At 42.0% G+C, this 24937-nt stretch overlaps 1 protein-coding gene across 1 annotated transcript in view; it reads right to left on the reverse strand.

Moving 5' to 3' along the window:
- Window positions 1–14033: 14033 nt before the first annotated feature.
- Window positions 14034–24937, reverse strand: part of nr2e1 (nuclear receptor subfamily 2, group E, member 1) — a 35306-nt gene continuing 24402 nt past the window's right edge. Inside the window, exons 6-9 of the mRNA XM_060856482.1 lie at window positions 21823–21919; window positions 20444–20593; window positions 19766–19871; window positions 14034–14196 (exon numbers count right to left, since the gene is read on the reverse strand). Of these exons, the coding sequence (XP_060712465.1) occupies window positions 14034–14196; window positions 19766–19871; window positions 20444–20593; window positions 21823–21919 (516 nt within the window). The remainder of the gene's footprint in view (window positions 14197–19765; window positions 19872–20443; window positions 20594–21822; window positions 21920–24937) is intronic.

Below are 24937 nucleotides of genomic sequence, written 5' to 3' on the forward strand. Positions count from 1 at the left end.
TAGCCCCTGTTCAAAATCATCACCATTTGGGAATGCCAAATGCAAATACTAGTGGCAAAGATAAGCACTGAAAAGAGAATAGCCATTCTGCCCAGTTTCCACCAATTATATTACAAGTAGCCTACCATAGTGCTCACATTAGCAGATTCCTTCAATACCCTGGCCCTCCCTTTAGCTAAGTCTATTTGCTGTCTCCACTTTATGGTAACCTGCCAACTCTTAATCTCAAGAATTGAAACTGATAATGATGTCAGGAAGAAGAGGAACATACTACAGCCGGACTTCGGAGAACTAGGAAGATGCCTGAAAAGCAGGACGTCCAAGGTGGTTATTTCTGGTTGGCTTCCAGTTCCTCGGGCTGGTGAGGCCAGAAACAGGGAGATAATGCATTTGAACGTGTGGCTGGGGACTGGTGCAGGAAGCAAGGATTTAAATTCTTGGATCGCTGGGGTATGTCTTGTGGTAAACATAAATTCTACAAGAGAGACGGTTTGCACCTTAATAGGTTAGGGACCAACATTCTGGCAGGCAGGTTTGCTACTGCAACACAGTTATGTTTAAACTAAGAGTTGGGGGGGGGGGGGGGGGGTCGCGGGGGGAGTGGGGCGGGGGGGAGGGGACAAACTGTATGTTTAAGAAGGAAATTGGAGGGAAAGTTAGAACAAGAGAAGTCAAGAAAGACAACTGTATCAATGAAGCAGAAAACTCAAAAAGGGATCGTGCTGTAAGGTTGAGTGAAATAGGAGTTGATGGGAAGGGTGAGGGCAGTAACAAATTAAAAATACTATACATGAATGCACAAAGCATTAGAAATAAGATGGATGAGCTTGAGGCTCTTTTGGAAATTGGCAGATACGATATAGTGGGGATAACTGAGATGTGGCTTCAAGTGGACAGGGCCTGGGAAATGAATATTCAAGGCTACACGTGCTATCGTAAGGACAAACTGACAGGCAGAGGGGGTGGGGTGGCCATGTTGGTAAGGGATGATATTCAGTCCCTTGCATGGGGGGACTTAGAATCAAGGGAAGTAGAGTCAGTGTGGATAGAGCTGAGAAGTACTAAGGATAAAAAGACCCTCTTGGGAGTTATCTACAGGCCCCAAAACAGTAGTCTGGATGTCGGATGTAAGTTGAATCAGGAGCTGAAATTGGCCTGTCGCAAAGATGTTACTGCAGTTGTTATGGGGGATTTCAACATGCAGATAGACTGGGAGAATCAGGATGCTATTGGACCTCAAGAAAGAGACTTTGTGGAGTGCCTCAGAGTTGGATTCTTAGAACAGCTGGTGCTGGTGCTGGAGCCGACCAGGGAGAAGGCAATTCTGGATCTGGTATTGTGCAATGAAACAGAATTGGTCAGGGACCTCGAAGTGAAGGAGCCATTGGGAAGTAGAGACCATAATTTGCAATTTGCAATTTGACAGGGAGAGGGTACAATCGGAAGTGACAATATTTCTGTTGAATAAAGGGAACTGTGGAGCTATGAGGGAGGAGCTGGCCAAAGTTCAGTGGTGCAATACCTTAGCAGGGATGATAGTGGAGGAACAATGGCGGATATATCTGTGTATAATGCAGAAGTTTCAGGATCAGTTCATTCCAAAAAGGAAGAACAATCCTAGGAGGAGGCATGGGTGGCTGTGGCTGACGAAGGAAGTTAAGAAACATATAAAATTAAAAGAGAAAAAGTATAACATAGCAAAGATAAGTGGGAAAACGAAGGACTGGGAAGCTTTTAAAGAACAACAGAGGATTACTAAGAAGGAAATAGGCAGAGAAAAAATGAGGTACGAAGGTAAACTGGCCAATAATATAAAGGAGGATAGTAAAAGTTTTTTCAAGTATGTGCAACGCAAAAAAATGGTTAGGACTAAAATTGGGCCCTTGAAGACAGAAACAGGGGAATATATTATGGCGAACAAAGAAATGGCAGAAGAATTGAATTGGTACTTCAGATCTGTGTTCACTGGGGAAGACACAAGCAATCTCCCTGAGGTAACAGTGGCGGAAGGACCTGAACTTAAGGGAATCTATATTTGCCAGGAATTGGTGCTGGAGAGACTGTTATGTCTGAAGGTTGATAAGTCCCCGGGGCCTGATGGTCTACATCCCAGGGTACTGAAGGAGGTGGCTCGAGAAATCGTGGATGCGTTAGTGATTATTTTCCAGAGTTCGATAGATTCAGGATCAGTTCCTATGGATTGGAGGGTGGCTAATGTTGTACCACTTTTTAAGAAAGGTGGGAGATAGAGAGAGCAGGAAATTATAGACCAGTTAGTCTGACCTCAGTGATGGGAAAGATGCTGGAGTCTATTATAAAGGATGAAATTATGACACATCTGGATAGTAGTAACAGGATAGGTCAGAGTCAGCATGGATTTATGAAGGGGAAATCATGCTTGACTAATCTTCTGGAATTTTTTGAGGATGTAACTCTGAAGATGGACGAGGGAGATCCAGTAGATGTAGTGTACCTGGACTTTCAGACAGCTTTTGATAAAGTCCCACATAGGAAGTTAGTGAGCAAAATTAGGGCGCATGGCATTGGGGGCAAAGTACTAGATTGGATTGAAAGTTGGTTGGCTGACAGGAAACAAAGGGTAGTGATAAACGGCTCCATTTCGGAAAGGCAGGCAGTGACCAGTGGGGTACCGCAGGGATCAGTACTGGGACCGCAGCTTTTTACAATATATGTTAATGATCGAGAAGATGGTATTAGTAATAACATTAGCAAATTTGCTGATGATACTAAGCTGGGTGGCAGGTTGAAATGTGAAGAGAATGTTAGGAGATTACATGGCGACCTGGACAAGTTAGGTGAGTGGTCAGATGCATGGCAGATGCAGTTTAATGTGGATAAATTATGGTTATCCACTTTGGTGGCAAGAACAGGAAGGCAGATTACTACCTATATGGAATTAATTTAAGTAAAGGGGCAGTACAGAGAGATCTGGGGGTTCTTGTATACCACTCAATGAAGGTAAGCATGCAGGTATAGCAGGTAGTGAAGACGGCTAATAGAATGCTGGCCTTCATAACAAGAGGAATTGAGTATAGAAGCAAAGAGGTTCTTCTGCAGATGTACAGGGCCCTGGTGAGACCACACCTGGAGTATTGTATGCATTTCTGGTCTCCAAATTTGAGGAATGACATTCTGGCTATTGAGGGAGTGCAGCTTAGGTTCACGAGGTCAATTCCTGGAATGGCGGGATTACCTTACACTGAAAGATTGGAGCGACTGGGCTTATATAGCCTTAAGTTTAGAAGACTGAGAAGGGATCTGATTGAGACATATAAGATTATTAAAGGATTGGACACTCTGGAGGCAGGAAATATGTTTCCGCTGATGGGTGAATGCCGAACCAGAGGACACAGCTTAAAAATACGGGGTAGACCATTTAGGACAGAGATGAGGAGAAACATCTTCACACAGAGAGTGGTGGCTGTGTGGAATGCTCTGCCCCAGAGGGCAGTGGAGGACCAGTCTCTGGATGCATTTAAGAAAGAGTTGGATAGAGCTCTCAAGGATTGTGGAATCAAGGGTTATGGAGATAAGGCAGGAACAGAATACTGATTAAGGATGATCAGCCATGATCATATGAATGGTGGTGCAGGCTCGAAGGGCAGAATGGCCTACTCCTGCACCTATTGTCTATTGTCTAACTGACTCCATCTATACTTCCCACCGCCTCAGGAAAGCAACCAACATAATCAAAGACACCTCCTACCCCAGTTATACTCTCTTCCACACTCTTCCATTGGGCAGAAGATATAAAAGTTTGAAAACACTTACGAACAGATTCAGGAACAGCTTCTTCCCCATTGTTATCAGACCTTTCAACAGACCTCTCAATGTTAATTCTGATCTTTCCCTCTGCACTTTCTCTGCAGTTGTAACAATGTATTCTGCACTCAGTTCTGCTACCTGATCCATTTTGTATGATAAGACTCCCTGTAGAGCATGCAAAATTATGCTTTTCACAATTTCTTTACATATGACAACAATAAATGAAATGACATAAATGAAACCAATGAAATGAAGCAAATATAGATGTTACATTGTGTGACATTGTTCTTGCTTTCTCCCCGTTTCCTTTGATCACTCAGTCTTAAGAACTACGTCGATATCTTTCTTAAAGTCTTCAATATTTTGGTCTCAATGGTTTCCTGTGGCACAGAACATGTGGCACATGTTCACCACCCCTAGATTAAGCAATTTCTCCTCATCTCTGTCCTAAAAGGTGTCCCTCCTATCCTTAGAATGTGATCCCTTGTTCCCCAGTTGTTGGGAATACCGTTCCTGCAACTACCCTGTCTAACCCTCTTCGAGTTTCATAGGTTTCCATGAGGTATGCCATCATTCTTCTAAACTCTAGTGAATATAGTCCTAACCAATCCAATCTCATGGAAATCAGTCCTGTTTTCCCAGGAATTACTCTAGCACACCTTCCCTGCACTCCCTCAACAGCCAGAATATCTTTCCCTAGATAAGGGACCAAAACTACACACAATACTCCAGATGTGGTCTTACCAATGTCTGTACAGTTTCAGTGAGACAATTCTTGCTACTGCACTTGAATCCTCTCAATATAACATAACAGCTGCCTTCTTCACTACCTGCTGCTCCTGCATGCTAACTTTCAGCGACTGGTGTTCAAGAACACCTGGGTCTCACTGCATCACCCCTTTTCCCAATTTATTCACGTAATGGCAGATGGGACTAGATTGGCTTGGGATATCTGGTTGGCATGGACAAGTTGGACCAAAGCGTCTGTTTCCATGCTGTACATCTGTATGACTCTATGACTCTAAACTGTTTGGAAGTGATGTTGATAGTCACACTGTCCTAGTTATGAGTAGCTCATACTTCAGAGAATTGTGAGCAAACAAGCCCATGCACTTACCTGTTGCTCCATGCGCAGTCCATGGGTACGAATCCCAAGTGACAACATATGTTATTGCTTTTGGTCCATGGTTGTATTTTGCTACACCTCAACACAAACATCAACAGTTTTCCCTTGTCTAGAGTTGATTATATCACCACCTGCTTCCCTTAATATCTCAATCACAGTCCTCTCATTATTTGGCTATACTCAAAAATGGACAGATATTAACATTCCTATACATTCTCATGCATTCCTCCTTACTTCAATGATCTACCTACCACCTCTATAAATACATTTCCTCATTAGTAGTAATTGCAGTATGACAACTGTGCTCCCAGCAGCTCTATTAACCCTTTCATTATCCACATCACGCTTAGGAGATATGACACAGTATATTGTCACAACACTGGTTCTTATTACAAGGTTACTGTGCCCTTGAGATTTTTCCAGAGAAGGGGTAATTGCCCAGACTCCAACTAGGATATTTTAAAAGTTTTATTGGGGCCCTTTTGTTTACTCCTAACAGATAGTGCTTCAGGCCAAGAGCTTTTGTGTCTCCGAAAAAAGGTATACTCAAAGTGGAGTGGTCAGCTTGCCGAGTAGCTAACCGTTGTTTCGATTAGAGATTTTTAATTCAGTTCAAAACTTTAGTGAGTTCAGTTGCAACAGTCTCAATACACACATCCCTTAGCACAAACAGTAAAAATGACACAGACAAACAGCCTGTGAAACAGGCTGTTGAGCTCTCCCTCTCTGACATCACAAACTGTAAATTGTCTGTGTCATTTTTACTGTTTGTGCTAAGGGATGTGTGTATTGAGACTGTTGCAAGCATCCTTAAGTCGGGTTTGGAGAAGCTAAGTTATCCGGTATTCTGTTTTCTATTCTTTGTGTTTCATTCTGTAATTTTGTATATAAATTCTGTTTCTTTAAAACTCGGCAGTTGAACCAGCTAACTCATTCTGGGAATATCCACATACACTTAGCTCAAACAAATTGCAAAGTTACGGTCTGGGCTACCTTGTAAAAAAGTTTTGAGAGGTCTGGCCTGGTCCATAACAATATTCATATTTGAAAACTCAGTTCAGCAAACAGTTTTTAGATGGCTTCAGTCTGGGCTGTCACTACAGCACAGTGGTTTCTCATAGAAGCTGTTTGATGTATAGTGAAAGCTGAGACATTGCCCATTAGGCATTGGTTGAATGAAGCCTGGTTGAACCACAATTGTACTGACAAAGTTGGCCTTCATTTCCATGCTGGTGAGGATAAACTCCAAGCTCTGCAGAAAACACTGTGCTGAATTGGTACATGCCTTTTGGCAGGCTTCCCAAAGCACCAAGCATTTTGGTGTAAATGCCCATCAGTATTCTGCTATAGGCCCATGAGGGTGCTCATGCAACAGAACCTGTAAGTCAGTCTTGTTGATTGGGTTTTTTGCCAGCTGCACCTTTTCCAGTTCCTGTCCTGGCTGCAAAGCACTCATGACCCATGTCTCACCAGAAGCCAATCCCAATTCTGTGCCACTCCTTAAATTATACACAGTATCAATATCTGAACTCAGGGCTGTGCCTATGAGAATGCAATGGAATATCAATATTATGTCTTCATTATTGTAGTCTTCAGGCTAGTCCTCAACTTTCTGATCTCTGAACAAAGAAAGCTGTGAGGACCAAATTGGATGGTAGGAAGCCAGTAAAGCAAAATGTGCAAACTAATACCTTTCTCACCTTTTAAACCAGAAGAGTGTGGAATGAGGTGGAGGTGGAATGTAAGAAGAAGAAATCGGAATGATGACACTGTCACCTTTGATGTGTTTTAGCCCCACAACCACCACAACTTCAGCAATGGCTGTTCTAACGATAGTAACATTATCTCCTCCATAGAGTTCATGGCATAGAGTTGTCTCCAATCTCCTCGTGCTGCCTCCTGCTGTGAGCCGCCTTTTTCTACAAGTTTGTCAGTATCATCCAATATGTTTGGTTAATGTGGCTGAATCCCTGCCGATGTGTGTAAGTTTTGTGAAAGAGATGTGAGGTTTTTTTTCAAAGAATTTATTTCATAGCATGTGGTATTGCTGTCAGGGCCAGTATTTGTTGCCCTTTTCTAAGTGCCCTTAAATTGATGTGACTCATTAGACCACTTCAGAGGGTGCTTATGAGTTAGCCATGTTACTATGGGCTTGGAGTCACATGTCAGCCAGATCATGTAAAGATTTCAGGTTTCCTTCCCTAAAGGACATTACTAAACAAGATGGGCTCTCTTACAATAATTGATAGGAATTTCATGGCACCATTATTGAGACAAATCACATGCACTTTTCACGAATTCATTCCAACCAGCTACCATGATGGAATTTGACTTTATGCCCCATTAGCTATGTGAGGGCCCAGTGGAGCATTTGAATGTCAAATAAGAGCCATGACAGATTAAGATTATTGGTATATTTGTAATTGGAATGCTACTCTAGCAGAAGTGTCTCATAAAGCTCATGTTGCATTTGATGCAGGATGGAACACTTGAATATTCATTCTCTGATCTTGACCATTTGTGAGATCTGTGAACTTTTGCAGCAGTGTATTCAGCGCAGGACTTGATCATCATAGCTATCTGCCCCCATTGCTTTCTCAGCTTGTGTTTGGGGTTCTGACATTTTGCTTGTTTTCCACCTCCTTATAAATCTTCCGGTGAACCTTTGGAAAGCCTTAGCTTCCCCTGTCTCCCATATTCAGGTATTCCCATTCAGATCACATTCAACTCACAAAAGATCCTCAGCACCGACTTCAGCTACAGACCCCCTCACTGTACGAAGATACAGGTTTGAGTTAAGCAATGCAGGCTGGCTTTGGTTGGCATTGATGTCTTACAACACTAACCCACACTCAGCTTAATTATCCAACAGCACAGATAACCTTAGCTGGCTGCTGCAATCATTTGAAATGAAGGCAGCATCAAGTTGGTATGCTGTATTCATTGCAGTCAACAGATATGAGTTAATCATGCATTATAAGCCATGCAACCATTTGTTCAAGGGCTGTTGAATTTAGCCATCACTACCACCACCCTGACCCCACACCATTGATTTTCTGAATGCGGAGATATGATCTGCAATAGCAACAAAAATTCAACATAAATGCAAATTTTGAATCTAATCCTACTTTGATGCATCTTGTTATTTGGCCACCGCAGTAGGTTTTCAATTCTGGTTCCCTTTTTAAAATGTTTTAAGTATTACTGAATGGAGAGCAGTTTGTATTGTACATTAGTAATCTAACACTCTAGCACAACTAAACACTTGTTTTCGGTGAGGGCAAATCACTTATAAGTTAGCAAGAGAGTACAGTAATTGGTTCAACTCTTGCTTAACATTGCAGATGATTCAGCCAGCAGTAGAAATATATCATTGGTTTTACAAATTAAATATTAAACAAAATAAATATTTGATTATTTAGTCTATATATGATTTTTTGATGTAATTCACACTGAAATTCAACCTTTAAGTTGTAAATGTCTTTCTTGAATAAAATTATCTTGTTATTGCAAAAAGTCAAGCATTCACAATATGTTGCAGTCTTCTTTTCTATGATGTTTAAGAACAATTTGCATTTGTATGTCTTCTTTAACATAATAAAATAATTTAAGGCACTTCACACAGAAACGAAACTAAGAATGGTAGTGGATTTAGGAGTGATGGCACAAGGCGCAGTCAATAAGGAACTTTGCAGAAAACTAAAAAAGGTTTTTTCTTACTTAGTGCATTTCATGACCTCAAGAATTCTTGAAGTGCTTTGCAGTGAATGAAACACTTCTGAAGTATACAATGTAGTGAACACAGTAAGCAATTTATGCACAACACAATTCAATAAATAGTGATGCTATGATGACCTGATAATGAGTTTTTAGTAATGATCAATAAAGAATAAATATAATCAGCATAAGAAGAAGCCCTCCCTGATATTCTTTGAAATTATGTCATACAATCTTTGCCTCATTGAATATTTCATTTTAAAGACAGCTCCTCCCACAGTATAGTGTTCTCTTGGTGTTTCACTAAACGATTATTCAAGATCAGATCATGTGAAGTCAGTAGATTGATTAGAAACCTGGCTACAAAATAGAAAACAAAGAGTTGGAATTGAAGATGGGTACTCAAATTCACAAAAGGTGGGAAGTGGTATTGCTGAGATTACTGTTATGTACATAATCTGGAAGCAGAAGTCGAATTCCAAAGTTTGCAGATAGCACCAAGTTTAAGGTTATAGCTAATTAAGACTAGGCCTCTGATGAAATGTAGTAAAACATGAATAAACTTGCAGGCGTGAGCATATGACATATGACAGTGGCAAATAAGCGCAGATTAAAAATATAAATTAGCCATTCTTCTTGGAAAATAAGATTCTAAATGAGTTTAGAGGGGCAGAGAGGATAGAGGTAGGTAAATCACTAAAAGTAGCAATGCAGATCAATAAAACCATAAAAAGAAAACAAAGCGCTGAGGTTTATTTTGAGTGTGATATAATTAAAAATCAGATAAATCATATTAAACCTATATCAAACCTGAGTCACACTATAGAATAATGTCAATAGTTACAACATAGTAGGAGCAGGAGAAGACTATATGACTCATATATCTTTATATATATATATATATATATATATATATATATAAACTATATATCTTCACTCAGACAGTAGTAAGGGTATGGAATGCTTTGCCTGCAACGGTAGTAGATTCACCAACTTTAAGTACATTTAAGTCATCATTGGACAAGCATATGGACGTACATGGAATAGTGTAGGTTAGATGGGCAACAGATTGGTATGACAGGTCGGCGCAACATCGAGAGCCGAAGGGCCTGTACTGCACTGTAATGTTCTATGTTCTAATCAAACTCTGCCATTCTATATACTCCTGGTGGATCTTGGGTGTCAATTCTATTTTCACACCTACTTCCCCTTATCCCTTCATTCTCTGAGAAACCAAAAGTCTGTCTATCTAAGCCTTAAATACATTTTAAAATGATGCATTCACAATACTTTAGTGTAGAGTATTCCAAAAATTCACAATCCTTTGGTTGAAGAAGTTTCTCATTATCTCAGTCTCAAATGATCAGCCCTTACCCTGGAGTTGTGCCCTTGTCCTAGATTCTCCAGCTAGTGGAAACAATAGCTCAGTATCCACCCTGTTAAGCCCCTTCATAACTTTGAGTGTTTCAATAAGATCAGCTCATTCTTCTAAACTCCAGAGAATATAGACCCAATTTACTCAGCCGTTCATCAAAGAACAACCCCGGGACCAATCTAATAAACTTCCATTGTACTGTCTTCAATACAAATATTTCATCCCTTAAATATGAAGTTAAAATTGATCGCAGTATTCATCTAACCCTGCACAATTATAGAAAATGATACTTATTATTGTGCTCCAATCCCATAGCAATAAGAGCCAACATGTCATTTGTTTTCCTAATTGCTTGTTGAACCTGTATGCTATTTTTTTCTGTTCTTTGTTCATGTACATCCAAGTCTTTCTGAACACTCACAATTTCAAGTTTCACATCTTTTAAGAAAATGTCCTGCTTTTCTATTTTCTAACCAAGATTCATTGCTGTGTCTTTTCATCGATGTTATGATATAGCTAGCACATAAGCGCCAATTGACAATAACATGTCTTGATTTGCTGATGACACAAGTCTATGTGGGAATGTATGCTGTGAAGAGAACACAACGCGAGGCTGCAAAGGGATATAACAGGTTAAGTGAATGGTTAACAAGCTGGCAGGTGGAGTACATTGTGGGGAAGTATGAAGTTATTGAGTTTGTAGATAAGAATAGAAAGGCAGAATATTTTCTTAAAAGTGTTAACTTGTAGTTGTTGATGTGCAAGGAGACTTGGATGTAATTATACAAGGTACAGATAGAAAAGCATGCAGGTACAGCAAGTACTTAGGAAAACAAATGGAATGTTAGCTCTTATTGCAATGGCATTGGAGTTGGCTTTCCATCAGTCACACCCGACAAACTTGAAAGTAACCCACTTGTCCCTAAAATCTGCTTCCTGCCCATTAACATATCTTCTATCCATGATAATATATCACCACTAACCGTCATCCCGCCACCCCCTCCCCACACCCCCACCCCCTACCTTTGTACATGAACCTTTTGTGTGGCACCTTAACAAATGGCTTTTGATCCCTTTTTTATAAAAATAAAATAGAAGCAATGGAGAAGGTGCAGGAAGGTATTAACTAGAATGACAGCTGAGATGCTGCATCCATCATTGAAGATTAAATAAGCTCTTCTCCAAAAAACTAGCCTATGGAATGACTGTTTACAATAATGGAAGTGTTTGTTAGGATAGATGTAATAAAATCATTTTCATTGACTTTCAGACCAGATCTAAGTGCCATTATTGAAACAGTCGCTACTAAATTGAGTAGGTAATTTATTTATCCAGAAAGTGGTCCAAAAGTTGAATTCATTACTTCAAGGAATATGTATATTAGGTACAAAAAATCTAAATCTTGTGCTGAAGGCTCTAGAGTGGGTTTTGAACTCACAGTCTTTTAAGATAGAAGAGAATGTGCCAAGCCAGTGACCTCAGTGAGGTTGGCAGGGGTGGTACAGTGGTTAGCACTGCTGTCTTACAGTACCAGGGGCCTGGGTTCAATGCCAGCCTTAGATGCTTATCTGCTTGGCGTTTTCTTCCAAGCGTGTGCAGGTGAGGTGGATGGGCCCTGGGAAATGTGGGGCTAAGGGGGAACGGTTAGATACTTTTTTTTAAATAAAGACCCGTTGGACCGATTTGACTGTCTGTGCTGTAACGATTCTGTGATAAGACTGTCAGAAATCGGGTCGACGCAAATAGAAATTCTGCTGCCATGCACATAATACTGTAATGTAAAGGCTAGTGCTAAAGCGTATTACAATCTGGGCTGAGGCATTTCACAGATAAGATATGCGAGGATGTTGATGAATTTGTAAACGAGAATAAGGAATTTTACTTAGATGCGATGTGGAATCAAGGAATTAGTGAATTTTGACCAGGACAGGATGAGTGGAAGTGTAGGTAGGCGTTTTGTTTGGTAGGGTGGGGGGAATGGAGAGCTATATGGACGACTTGGGATACCCGTGAGGAAATATATTGCAAGAGTGAGGTATTAAGCTAAGCCCAGTCAAGTGGCACTTCTGCCTGTGGGCCAAATGCTCTTAGTTCAAGACCCCGTTTGGGACTTGTTGGCCAAGGAAGGAAAGTGAATGATGCGGCCCAGCCTATTCATAGCCTTTCCTCTCTGCTCCCTGTGGGTCGGGAAGAGGTACGCGAAGAAACGAGCTTCGAGTTAAGAGTCTGTGGGGAGTTTGCACGTTCTCCCCCGTGTCTGCGTGGGTTTCCTCCGGGTGCTCCGGTTTCCTCCCACATTCCAAAGATGTGCAGGTTAAGTGAATTGGCCATGCTAAATTGCCAGTAGTGGATTGGTCAGGGGTAAATGCAGGGGAATGGGTCTGGGTGGGTTGCTCTTCTGATGGTCGATGTGGACTTGTTGGGCCGAAGGGCCTGTTTCCACACTTGTAGGGTAGATCCCTAGGGTCGAATCAAAGCGATTGAAATTCTGTTCACGTGGTCCCACCACTGAAGCAGCTTTGAGCCGTGTTTGTGCTGAGTATATCGATATGCACGAAGCTGAGATCTGGGCAAATAACCTGTGATTCATTTCAGCAAATTGTACGCGCAGTTCACGGGTTTCGTTCTGAACTAAAGTTGCAACTTGGACGTTTCCAACTAAATATTTAAGGGAAAATAAATTCCCTTAGAGCCTCAAGAAAAACATGTCAAAAATATAGCAGCAGAACAGTGAAGTCTAAAACAGTCTTCTGACTCCCAGCTCCTGGTACTTTCAATAACTTAGCAGAACATCCGTTACTAGTTCTGAACATCGATATTTAATTGTAGAATTAACCTCTATTTCAAATGAATTACAAGAGTCCTAGCTTTGACAACTCAATTACATTTGATCCTTATACAACAGAACGGCTCAACATACGTTCCGTGAGAGTATGTCCAAGTGCTGATTTCGTCAGTGCTATTTCACTGATCCCCGTGCTGAAAGATGAAACAACTTTCCCGATGAACGGCCTGGTTGAACGTGGTCCTTCTCCCACCGACTGTCGCTGGGCAGATTCACCAAATACCTCAAGAAAATAAAGAAAGGCACTTCTAAACGAGTCTGTGACAGGTCGGACATTCTCCAATGGCCTTCCATCTGGGCTGGGAACTGCAGGGCCTGAGCTCCAGCTTTGCCTGCGGGTTGGGTTTATCTCTCCAACAGTCGCCCCTTCTGGTTTCAGAACTAAGTCACTGGACAGCGACCAGCGGGCAGGGCCCTTCGGTTCACACCTCCCATTCGGTTGGTCTAATTTGCACACGTGTCGAGCACACACCCATTTCTGGAAAGCGTCTTTGAGATGTTAAAAGAAGGGGGGAAATTAAGATAATCTACTAGGAAACACCGCTACCAGACAGCCATGCAGGAACCTTCTCACATTTTTGACTAAGCGGCTGCTTTCTTACAGAATGGGACTCACCAGAACAGAACTTAGCAGGAGGTCGCAGTAATGAAACCCACTTTGTGGTTTAGCATGTGGTGTGTTGGAAACAAGTCGTGAGGGAGCTATTAAGCGTTTGCCACATCGAAAGCACCCACAGTCCCCACACTGTAATTCCGTCTAGCTCCAAACTCAGCTCAAACGGGTCGACTAACCGACTAGTCGCCGAACACAAGATAAACTGGGACCGATTTTTAACATCTTGCTCACCGCAAGCGACAGGAAAACGCGCTCACATTGAAATGTCAAATGTGCCAAACATTCAGTGTTTTTTTTAAGGGAAAGTAACAGAAATCATCCAAGACTGAACTCACTAATCAAGGCGAAGTTCAAACAGAAATAATTTTAAAATGACAGGCAATTTTCAGATACGAATGGAGTGCTACACAGTTATTAACAATCCCCGGCCACAGTTTATGGAGGTTTATGAAAGTTTTGTTTTGATAGTAATGGCCGCGAGTTCTGTTAGTCCAGCTCAAGTACAAGCCGAAGAAGGTTTCACTTATGGTACCGGTGAAGTTGGTTATCTGTATGAACAGCTTTCCAGTTAAATGTCGCTGGACTTGTACATGTCTGACAAGAGTCTTGTGATGGGGACGTTTCCAATGGTTTTCTTGAAGAATACCTCTTCAATGGTGGAGGGGTTCACCGAGCGTAAAGCAGGCAGAAGTAGAAGCAACTTTCCAAAACGGCACGGTTGTGCTGGATATCTGGAAAAGACAGAGGAGAGGCGTGTTAGCATCTTGAACATGAAGATTACCACCCAGGTACCGTGCTTTCAGAAAGAAGGGCCATGTAACTGGGCTGGCCTGCGCACTAGGTTTGGTCATAGAGTCATAGAGATTTACAGTACAACATAAAAGCCATTCGGCCCATCATCTGCCCGCCGAACAAAAATAGCCACCGAACCATTCTAATCCCATGTTTGGTGCTTCACCCTGCTTTGCGATTATAAAACGCATGTTGGTGACCACATGGCTATGGTAACTCTCATGACTAACCGGAAGAAGAATAAGCTAAAGGTGCTTTTGGTTATATGATGGGAAGGAAGTCATGTACTAACAGCATCAGATACATGATTAGATTCCCTACAGCGCGGAAACAGGCCATTCGGCTCAACCAGTCCACACCAAGCCTCCCAAAGAGTAACCCACCAGATCCATTTCCCCTCTGACTAATGCAACATAGGTAGGCCAATTCATCTGACCAGGATATACAAACTTCACACAGTCGGTCGCCCGAGCTGGGATCGAACTTGGCACCCTAGCGCTATGAGGCAGCAGTGCTAGCCACTGAGCTATCCTGCAGTCCCAACAGTAAGTCAGCCACCCTGCTCTGTCTTTCAATGAAATCATGCCTGACTTGATTGGAGCTTTAATTCCATTTCCCTGCTTGCCCCTCCTACATCTGGGCTCCAGAACTTGTCCAGTACCTTGCTACAGAGTAACTGAAAAGTTAAACAAAAGCTAGAGGGATCCTGCAATATTAAATCAGTTTCTCCAAAGGGGGATTATAAAGTCAAAAATAATAGTGTTGTTCTTATTTGTTTGATTTGTTTTTGCGGAGTTTGCAGTAAGGTACAGACCAGTTAGTAAAACAACTATCTGTCGACAATTCGTTTCCCATCTGTCATTGGAAAACTGTTAGAATCCATCGTAAAAAAGTAGTAAACTGACGTTTGGAAATACAATCTTTCAGAATCAGCATAAAGGGTAAATCATGTTTGACTAATGGATAGAGTTCTTTTGAAGATAGCACATGCAAAGTGGATAATAGGAACCTGTAGATGCATTATATCTGGATTTCCAGGAGAGATTTGAGAAGGTGTTGCACAAAAAGGTTAATGTTCAAGGTAAGTTCACTTGGGGTTGGGGTAATTTATTAGTTTGGGCTTGATGCCGTAGGGGTCGGTCGGTCTATATTTAAGACTTTGGACACAGGGATAGAAGGGGCTATAGCCAAATTTGCAGCTCACAGTAAAATAGATTGGAAAGGAAGTTGTAATAAAGAAGCAAGACACTTACACATGGATATGGACAGGAGAATAGGCCAAACTTTGGCAGATGGCGTTTAATGTGGAAAAGTGTAAGCTTATCCATTTGTCTGAAGAATAGAAAGTCAACTTTTTATCCAAATGGAGAGAAACTTCAGAGTGCTTCTGTGCAGAGGGATATAGGTGTCCTTATGCATGAATTGCAGAAAACTAGGATGTAGCGTACAGCAACTAATGCAGAATACAAATAGAATGTTGCCATTTTTTGTTAAAGGAAGTGTGGTTGTAACTGTACAAGGCATTAGTGAGACCACACCCGAAGTATTACATATAGTTTTGCTCCTCTTACTAATGGAGGGATGTAGTTGCATTGGAGGCAGTTCAGAGGAGGTTCACTAGATTGATTCCAGCAGCATGTCTTGTCAAGAGAGATGGAGAAGTTTAAGCCTGTATGTTCTGACATTTAGAAGAAAGAGGGGAAAAACTAATTGACACATATGCGATGCTAAAGGAGATTGAAAAAGAAAATGTAGAAAAAAAAGTTTCTTCATGTGGGTAATCTAGGCTGAACACAGCTAAAAAGTTTGTAGAAGAATTGCTCACATTCTTTTCAAGATATGGACGGCCCACAGAAATACAGATCAAGGGTCATAATGTACATCAAAATTATTTAAGGAAGTTATAGGTAGCTTAGAAATAAAACAATTCTAATCCACCATCTAACATCCAGAATTGCAGGGAACATTAAAAGTGGCATCACACTTTAAAGACTATATTGAGGGCTTATACTCAAGGCTATCCAGAGGATTAGGATCAAAGATTTCCCCATTCATACTTTTGGTCATTAGGAATGCACCTAATGAATCAACCAAATTCAGGTCATTTGAATTAATGTTTGGGCACAAGGTGAGAGGAACACTGAAATTAATTAAGGAGAAATTGGCAAATCAGAGGTCAGAGACTACATATTTGGACTATGTGTCAAATTTTAGACAGGGCTTAAATAGAATAGGTGATTTGGCTAGACAGCATTTAAAAGTAGCAATGGAACAGGACACAAACAAAATATCACAAATGCACAATTTTGCCAGCGGAGGTAAAGTGTTAGATATTACTCCCAGTGATAGGTGAACCTTTAAAAGTTTAGTGGACCTTTTCAAATTTAAAGGAAATTGATAAGAATGCCAGATAGAAAGAAATCTCATAGAGTGTGTCAAGTGAATGCACACAAAAGGAATTTTGATAGGGAAGGAGCGCAATAGGAGAATATGTTACCAGTTACAACACAGAGTGAAGAACCAAGTTCTGATGATTCTGAATTTGGCACTCCTCAAATTAAACTGGACAATAAGAAAGTTCTCAAAAATTGGGATAAAAAGATTTGAGTTACCTTCCAGACAAAAATGACCTGAAATAGTTTTTACAATCCCATAGGGATTGTGGGAATAAGCTGAGAAATGCTAATCTAATTACATTTGATGTAGATATAGGAAATTCTGTTCCAATTAAGCAACATCCTTATAGGTCTAACCATGTAAAGTTGGTACAAATTTAAAAAAGAGATTGAAAACATGTTGAAAGATAATATAATTGAAGTGTGTTGCAGTGAATAGAGCTCACCTATTGTAATGGTATGAAAGCCAAATGGTACCCAATGAATGTGTGTGAGCTATTGCAAAGGCAATGCAGTTGCAAATTCTGACTCATATTCTGTTCCATGTTTGAAAGACTGCATTGAGAAGATGGGACAAGCTACCTGTATTTCAAAACTGGACTAATTCAGAGGATACTGGCAGGTACTTTTATCCACAACAGTGAAGGAAGTTTTAGCTTTCATGGCATAAAATGGACTTTACCAGTATAAAGTCATGCTATTTGGTATGAAGAATGCACCAGCTACATTTCAAAGACTAACGCATAAGGACATTTCAGGATTACCCAGTTGTGTGTTGTATGTAGATGATCTGGAGGCTTTTAGTCACACATGGAAGGAACATTTGGAGCATCTAGCAGAATTATTCAATGAACTTCAGGAAGCTCAGTGATATAGCTGGCTAAGAGTGTGTTCACAAAAGCCCAAGTCATGCTCCTGGTCCATGCTTTTGGACATGGACAAATGGCCCCTTGGGATGTAAAACAAAGGTGGAGTTTCCCATACCACTGATGAAGTGGAAAATAATATGATTCCTGGGACTGAGTTTTTAAAATCAGAACTTAATACTAAAATTTAGTAGTGCTGTTGCTCCACAACTGATCTGTTGAAGAATTTCAGTGGATGGAAGAGCATTGAAGGCATTTAACAACCTGAAAGTTGTATTGACTGCTGCTTTGGTGTTAGCTACACCAAACTACAAAAAACCATTCAAAGTAGCTATCAATGCTGATCATGTAGGTGTCAGTGCTGCACTTTTACATGAAGGTAACAAGAGAATAGAAAGACCTATTGGATATTTTTCCAAAAAAGCTGAGTATTCATCACCAGAAATATTCCACAACTGAAAAGGAGGACTTGTGTTTGATGTTGGCATTGCAACATTTCAATATTTATGTTGCTGGTAATGTTTCCGAGACACTTGTGTATACTGATCATAACTGCTTAAAGTTTTTGGAAAACTTTAAGGATGAAAATTCCAGATGATTTAAATGGAACTTATTAGTGCAACCATTCAATTTGAAAATTATACACGTGAGCAGGGTGAGAGAACATAATTGTTGATGTGTTGATGAGTGAAGACAAAGGTGCTTGATGGCAGAAGAAACAGATTGAAATGGATTGTAGTACTGAATGTTTGCATGCTTAGAGTCAATGTAATGTACATGTATTGTAATGTATTAATAGCCTGAAGTTTTTAAAAAATGAAGCAGTCTTTTATATTGATAGTTAAGTTGTTTTAAGGAGGGAAGTGCTTTGTCCTTTTTTTTATTCAAAAAAGTTGAGACAGAGGTGATGAGCATCTGTTCCAAGCCAATAAAGTGAACAGCTTGTCAGGCCTTGGGTTTCTTTTTGAAGTTGGAACAATAGAAGCTGCATGAAAGGATAGTGTCAAGCTTTCAGAGAACCAGGATTTTAGTTTAACTTCCAGTAGCTATTAGGATTTGGAAGCTTGCTCACTGCTAAGCAAAACAGTTACATTCTCTCTCTCTCAGAGATTTCTTTTGATATTCTTTCCTCTTGGATTGGAGAATTGCATGTGAGACAGTCTATTTTACTGAATTTGCCTTTTCCAAGGGTGTGTTTATGGGATAGTACTGTATCAGAATAGTTGCTGTATATACTGTAATCTATTATTCCATCAAATTGTTTAATAGAGTTGTTACGCTAATTCTTCTTTCTTTTGTTTGTATTTTGACAATAGTGTAAGAATAAAGTGCATTTTTCTTCAAGCCTGGTAGTTTGATCAATCAAGTTGCATCTTACAAACAAGAAAAAGTTGGGCTCTAGACTATCTTTTGAATATATTTTGAGGGGTTTAGACTGGTCCAAAACAGCTGATATATGGGAAGTAACATTCATGTCTCACAAGTAACAGGCAAAGATCATTTCCAGCAAGAGAGAATTGAACAATCACTCCTTCACATTCAATAGCATTACCATCACCAAATCCCCACTATCAACACTGTGGGAGTTAACATTGACTAGATACAGAACTGGACAAGTCACTATGGACTTGGTAGCAGGTCAGAGGTTAGGAATTATGCAGCTATTAACTCACGTCCTGACTTCCCAAAGCTTGTGCATAATCTTCAAGGCACATATCAACTATTCTATTGGAATGCTGTCTACTTGTCTGGATGGTGCAGCTCCAACAATGCTCAATATCATCTAGAACAAAACAACCCACTTGACTGACAGCCCATCTGACCCACCTTTAACATTCACTCCCATCACCACCAAAACACAGTGTCAGCAGTGTGTATTGTCAACAAGATGCACTGCAATTCACTCACCCAACCTCCTTTGAGGGCACCTTCCATTTATGACCTCGACCACCTGGAAAAATAAGGGCAGGAGGTGGGAAATGCTGCCACCTGTATATTTTCCACTCAAGCCACACATCATCCTGACTTGGAAATATATTGCCCTTCCTTTGTGGTGTCTAGGTCAAAATGCTGGAACCCCCTCCCTAACCACACTGTGGGTCTTAGATACATCAGCGGTTCAAAACTCAGCTCACTACCACCTTCCCCGGGACAGTAAAGATGACCAATTCTGCTGGCCGAGCCTGTGACACCCAGGTTCCCTCCAGCCTTGGCTGCAACCCTATTAGGAACCTACTCTCCTTTACCTTGTGTGGATGTAGCTGTTCAAAGTCAGCTGAGCTTCGTCCTGCAATGCTGCGATTGCTGAAGCATTCCGGAAATTTCTAAGTTCTGAGCCACTCTGAGTAGGAACTAAGAAACGAAAGTGAAAAAAAAACAGACCTTTTGTCAGTGAGCTGTTATAGAGTCATGTGAATAAGCGCAAAATGAGTAACTTACCAAGTTGTTAAAAATGGTTAAAACCAAATTGTTAAAAATCGCTATCACTGTGACAATCTGCAATAGTCGATCTAAAGGCTTAACAGCACTAAAGATGTTAAATGCTTATGCACTTCCAGCAGTTTTATTTGTGGAGTGATTGTATCGATCTTTTGTAAAAACTGACCACTTGAGAAGAAAGTTATGATAATTGAAACTTCGCAACTTGTTAATATTGGAAAGAAGCAGGTCAGACTGGGATGCCTGATCTCAGTTTGGTTTCAAAAATCTGAGGGTGTTTTGTTCTGGGGAGAGGTTTAGTGCGTGTTCTCCGCGGGTTGCCCTGCTCTTAAAGAGGAGCTGACAGGTCTCAGCTTTCCAGGGTCACCCACCGCCCTCACACCCGGTCACTTCTGCAATCCCATCCGTGGCTCTGAAGCCCAAATTCGCGGTGAGGTTTGACGAGGACGTTGGCACCGTGAGTGCAGAACAGGATGTGGATTTACCCGCTTTAAAAGTCACGATACATTTCAAACAGGCGAATTCGGTGGCGTCCACCCGGAGCTGGCGGAACCGCGCCACCACCTCCTGCAGGGCGTGGATCTCTGCGATGATCTTGTTCAACTTCTGCGAGTCGGTGTTCTCACTGTTCATCCCTACAGAGAGAGAGAGGGAGAGAAAGTGACGAGGGAGATGGACCAAGTCACTGATCCTTACATGCTACCGTTTCTGCCTCAGTCGCTTCAGTATTTTCTTTGAAACCAAGGCTTTGCGGAATGTAGGATTTCACGGAGGTACAATAAGCGGCAGGGAGCGCGGCGCCCTTAAGCCTGATGCTATCAAATCGATTTCATCCCGGCTGGACCATCCCAGGTTGTAAAAGATGTTGACAAGAAATATTTTGCAACGTTTGTACTATCTGGACAATTGGTCTTGTGACGCGTTTGGCTCTAACACGTTAAAAACAATGACTGCAGATGCTGGAAACCAGATTCTGGATTAGTGATGCTGGAAGAGCACAGCAGTTCAGGCAGCATCCAACCTGCAGCGAAATCGACGTTTCAGGCAAAAGCCCTTCATCAGGAATAAAACACGGTATGTCTGTTGTAGGTGTGGGAGAGGGGGTGTAACGATAAAGGGAGGGACTGGGGCTAGGGAGGGAAGGGATGGTAGCAGGGACAGGGAGAGGGACGGATTTGGGCTGGGAGGTGGGATGCTGCGTCTCCCGACTGAGTTTCGCTTTTACGAACACACCTCCGATAGCAGGGGCCTCACATGGATTCTCAGAAGCTGGTGGGAGGGGCGGGATGGAAGGGGTTACAGATACAACTCTCGTATCAGCGCTCAGCTGGGAAACGGGTCAGCTTTGCATGTGAATCACGGTGGATAACAGCTCCCGAAGAGTGTGGTGCTGGAAAAGCACAGCCGGTCAAGCAGCATCCGAGGAGCAGGAGAATCGATGTTTCGAGCATAAAGCCTCCGAAACGTCGATTCCCCTGCTCCTCGGTCGCTGCCTGAGCGGCGGTGGTTTTCCAGCACCACACTCTTCGACACTGACCTCCAGCATCTGCAGTCCTCTCTCTCCTGGATGACAGCTGCCAACAACCTATTGGAGCAGGCCACTTAGATGTGGTGCTCTCGAAGTGGAGAACTGGATGTAAGACTCAGTGCCCCCCCCCCCCCAGTCACACGGACAGAGACTGTGAAACGCACGGAGATTAATGGGCCAGCGAAAAGGGCCCCTGGTAGAGGAAGATCTGCATAAAATAACATCGAATATCCAACGATGCCAATGGAACACTTTCGGATATTTTCACCAGTTTAGGTGACATTTACCAGAATGATAAATAAGTGCTATCTTTGGATCTTAAAAAAAGCCACTTACCAGATACAGCTAGTAAAGTACTAGAATCGATAGGAATAGCCCATTGCGCTATTCCCAGAACAAAAAGTTCCCTCCAGGCATCTTCCAGAAGAATTAGCTAGAATGAGACAAAAATGAGCACTTATTTTCAACAATACCAGCTTTCATTTTGCAGTTTAACAACATAATGCCTGGAACAACCAAACTGGAAGGACATTTTAAAGGATTTTCTTGACATTGTGTAATTTTCACCACTTCCCAGTGGTGAACCTGACATCCCAGATCATTCTCAGTCTCTGCGGAATCCCTGAGTTTCCTGTCCTTTCTCTACCTTCGGACCTTTGCAAATTCTGTCTGGAACCTCAGATCTGATCCGCCCTGTGCATGTCCTTTCTGCTCATTATCCGACAGAGTGGAAACATCGACCTCAGGTCACTCACCACTCATGCCCCAGAATCCAGAAATTAGCTTTTTTAAAAAAAAACTCGCTCTTTTATAATAAACAAATTACTTAATATGAAATCAAGCCACGATTGAATGGCGGAGTGGAATCGATGGGCCAAATGGCCTTCCTTTCATTCCTATGTCTTATGGTCTTAAAAATTGCTGAAGAATCTCAGGCGGTCTGTAGGGAGAAAGCAGTTATCTTTCGAGTCCAGTTACTCTGCGAAACATTACTTCTGTTTTTCTCTCCCCTCAGATGTTGCCAGACCTGCTGAGTTTCTCCAGCACGTTCTAGTTTTGTTTCAGATCTCCAGCACCCCCAGTTCTTAGTTTTAGATTAAACCACTTAGCATGCTGTTTTGACCTTAAACAAAGGATTGGCATGATGGACGAGTTGGCAGATTATCTTTTAAACATTTTAAAAGTCTATTCACACAGAGTCAAAGTGACTTGGATATTAGCTGTGGGGTTCTTGTAGCAGAGCTTTCCTCGTTCGATTCCTTCCCATTTCCAAGTGGGAATTGAATTAGCGGGTTGGCTGAAGTATTGGAGCGCCAGTCTGTGGCGGCTGAGTGATGTTGCCCAGGGAAGGCGACCTGCTAAGGTTAGTCATACTGCCATGCTGAGGTACAGGGTTTGGTACCTGCAGGCAAGTGCAGCTAAAATCGGAAGCAGTTATGTTCTTCTTAATCACTAAACAAAAAGAAAAAGCACATAAAAGACGTAGGAGCAGGTTTCAGGTACGACTGATGTAGAATCCTGAGGTGGTTTAAAATAGATCCCAACTTGGAATGCACCTATTCAACATAAAATTTAATCCTCTACTGTGAACTATTCTGATTTAGACTTACATTTTAAATCAACTTGTTCAGGCACGGAACTTGATCAGATGGCCCATTGGCCGAGGAGTGGCAGATGGAGTTTAATTTAGATAGATGTGATGCGCTGCATTTTGGAAAGAGAAATCAGAGCAGGACTTATACACTTAATCGTAAGGCCCTGGGGAGTGTTGCGGAACAAAAAGACCTTGGAGTGCAGGTTCATAGCTCCTTGAAAGTAGAGCAGCAGATAGTTGGATTGAAGAAGACGTTTGGTATGCTTGCCTTTATTAGTCAGAGCATTGAGAATAAGAGTTGGAAGGTCGTGTTGTGGCTGTACAGGACATTGGTTAGGTCACTTTTCGAATATTGTGTGCAATTCTGGCCTCTCTGCTAAAGGAAGAACGTTGTGAAATTTGAAAGGGTTCAGAAAAGATTTACAAGGAAGTTGCCAGGGTTGGAGGATTTGAGTTATTGGGAGAGGCTGAATAGGCTGGGGCTGTTTTCTCTGGATCATCTGAGGCTGAGGGGTGGCCTTATAGAGGTTTATAAAATCATAAGAGGCATGGGTAGGGTAAATAGGCAAGGTATTCCTCCCAGGGTGGGGGAGTCCAAAACTAGAGGCCATAGATTCAGGGTGAGAGTGGAAAGATTTAAAAGTGACCTGAGGGACAACTTTTCACGCAGAGGGTGGTGCTTGTATAGAATGAGCTGCCAGAGGAAGTGGTGGGGCTGGTACAATTAAGCATTTAAAAGGCTTATGGATGGGTATATGAATAGGAATGGTTAGAGGGATATGGGCCAAATACTGGTAAATGGGACTAGATTTATTTAGGATATCTGGTCGGCATGTAAGCGTTGGACCTAAGGGTCTTTTTCCAAACTGTACATCTCTGTGACTCTGTAACTCCGGGAGATACGTGACTGAGTGTGCGGTACTTGAACCTGGACCTTTTGGTCTACTATTCCGGTGTTACCCCCTTAAAATCATTTATCAAACTTCCTTCTCCGAATTTTATGTCCACACTAGACATTGCTAATCCTCCCCCTTGTTTATATTGGCGAGGTCCCGGTGTTTGGCTGGGGCGGACAAAGTCTGAAGCCACACCTGAGGAAGGGGCAGCGCTCCGAAAGCTTTGATTTCAGATGAACCTGTTGGACTATAACTTAGTGTCGTGTGACTTCTGGCCTCGTTTATGATTAGATTCCCTACAGTGTGGACACAGGCCTTTTAGCCCAACCAGTCCACACCGACCCTCCAAAGAGTAACCCACCCAGACCCATTTCCCTCTGACTAATGCACCTAACACTATGAGCAATTTAGCATGGCCAATTCACCTAACCTGCACATCTTTGGACTGTGGGGGGAGCATGTGCAAACTCCACACAGAGTTGGAATTGATCCTGGGTCCCTGGCGTTGTGAGGCAGCACTGAGCCACCGTGCCGCCCACCACTGTGCCTCCAGCAGTGTTCCTTTTTCTTAATTAGGCAAAAGTGAGGACTGCAGGTACTGGAAACCACAGTCTAGATTAGAGTGGTGCTGGAAAAGCACAGCAGGTCAGGCAGCATCCCAGGAGCAGGAAAATCAACATTTCGGGCAAAAGTCCTTCATCAGGAATGATGAAGGGCGATTGACCGAAACATCGATTTTCCTGATCCTGGGATGCTGCCTGACCTGCTGTACTTTTTCTTAATTAACCCATTCCAACGTGTAGGAGATATCTCTGGAGTGGGTGGATTTGAAGGCTGGCTTTCTCCCTCAGAGGTAAGGGCACGTCCACTGGGCTAGAAGAACCTTTCCCACACTTACCGAAGAAAGGACACCCACTCACTCCACAAGCAAACCTTTCGTTCAGGGTAACCCGCCCAATGA

This window comes from Hemiscyllium ocellatum, chromosome 3 (genome assembly GCF_020745735.1).
Source record: "Hemiscyllium ocellatum isolate sHemOce1 chromosome 3, sHemOce1.pat.X.cur, whole genome shotgun sequence".
In the NCBI taxonomy this organism is placed as follows: Eukaryota; Metazoa; Chordata; class Chondrichthyes; order Orectolobiformes; family Hemiscylliidae; genus Hemiscyllium; species Hemiscyllium ocellatum.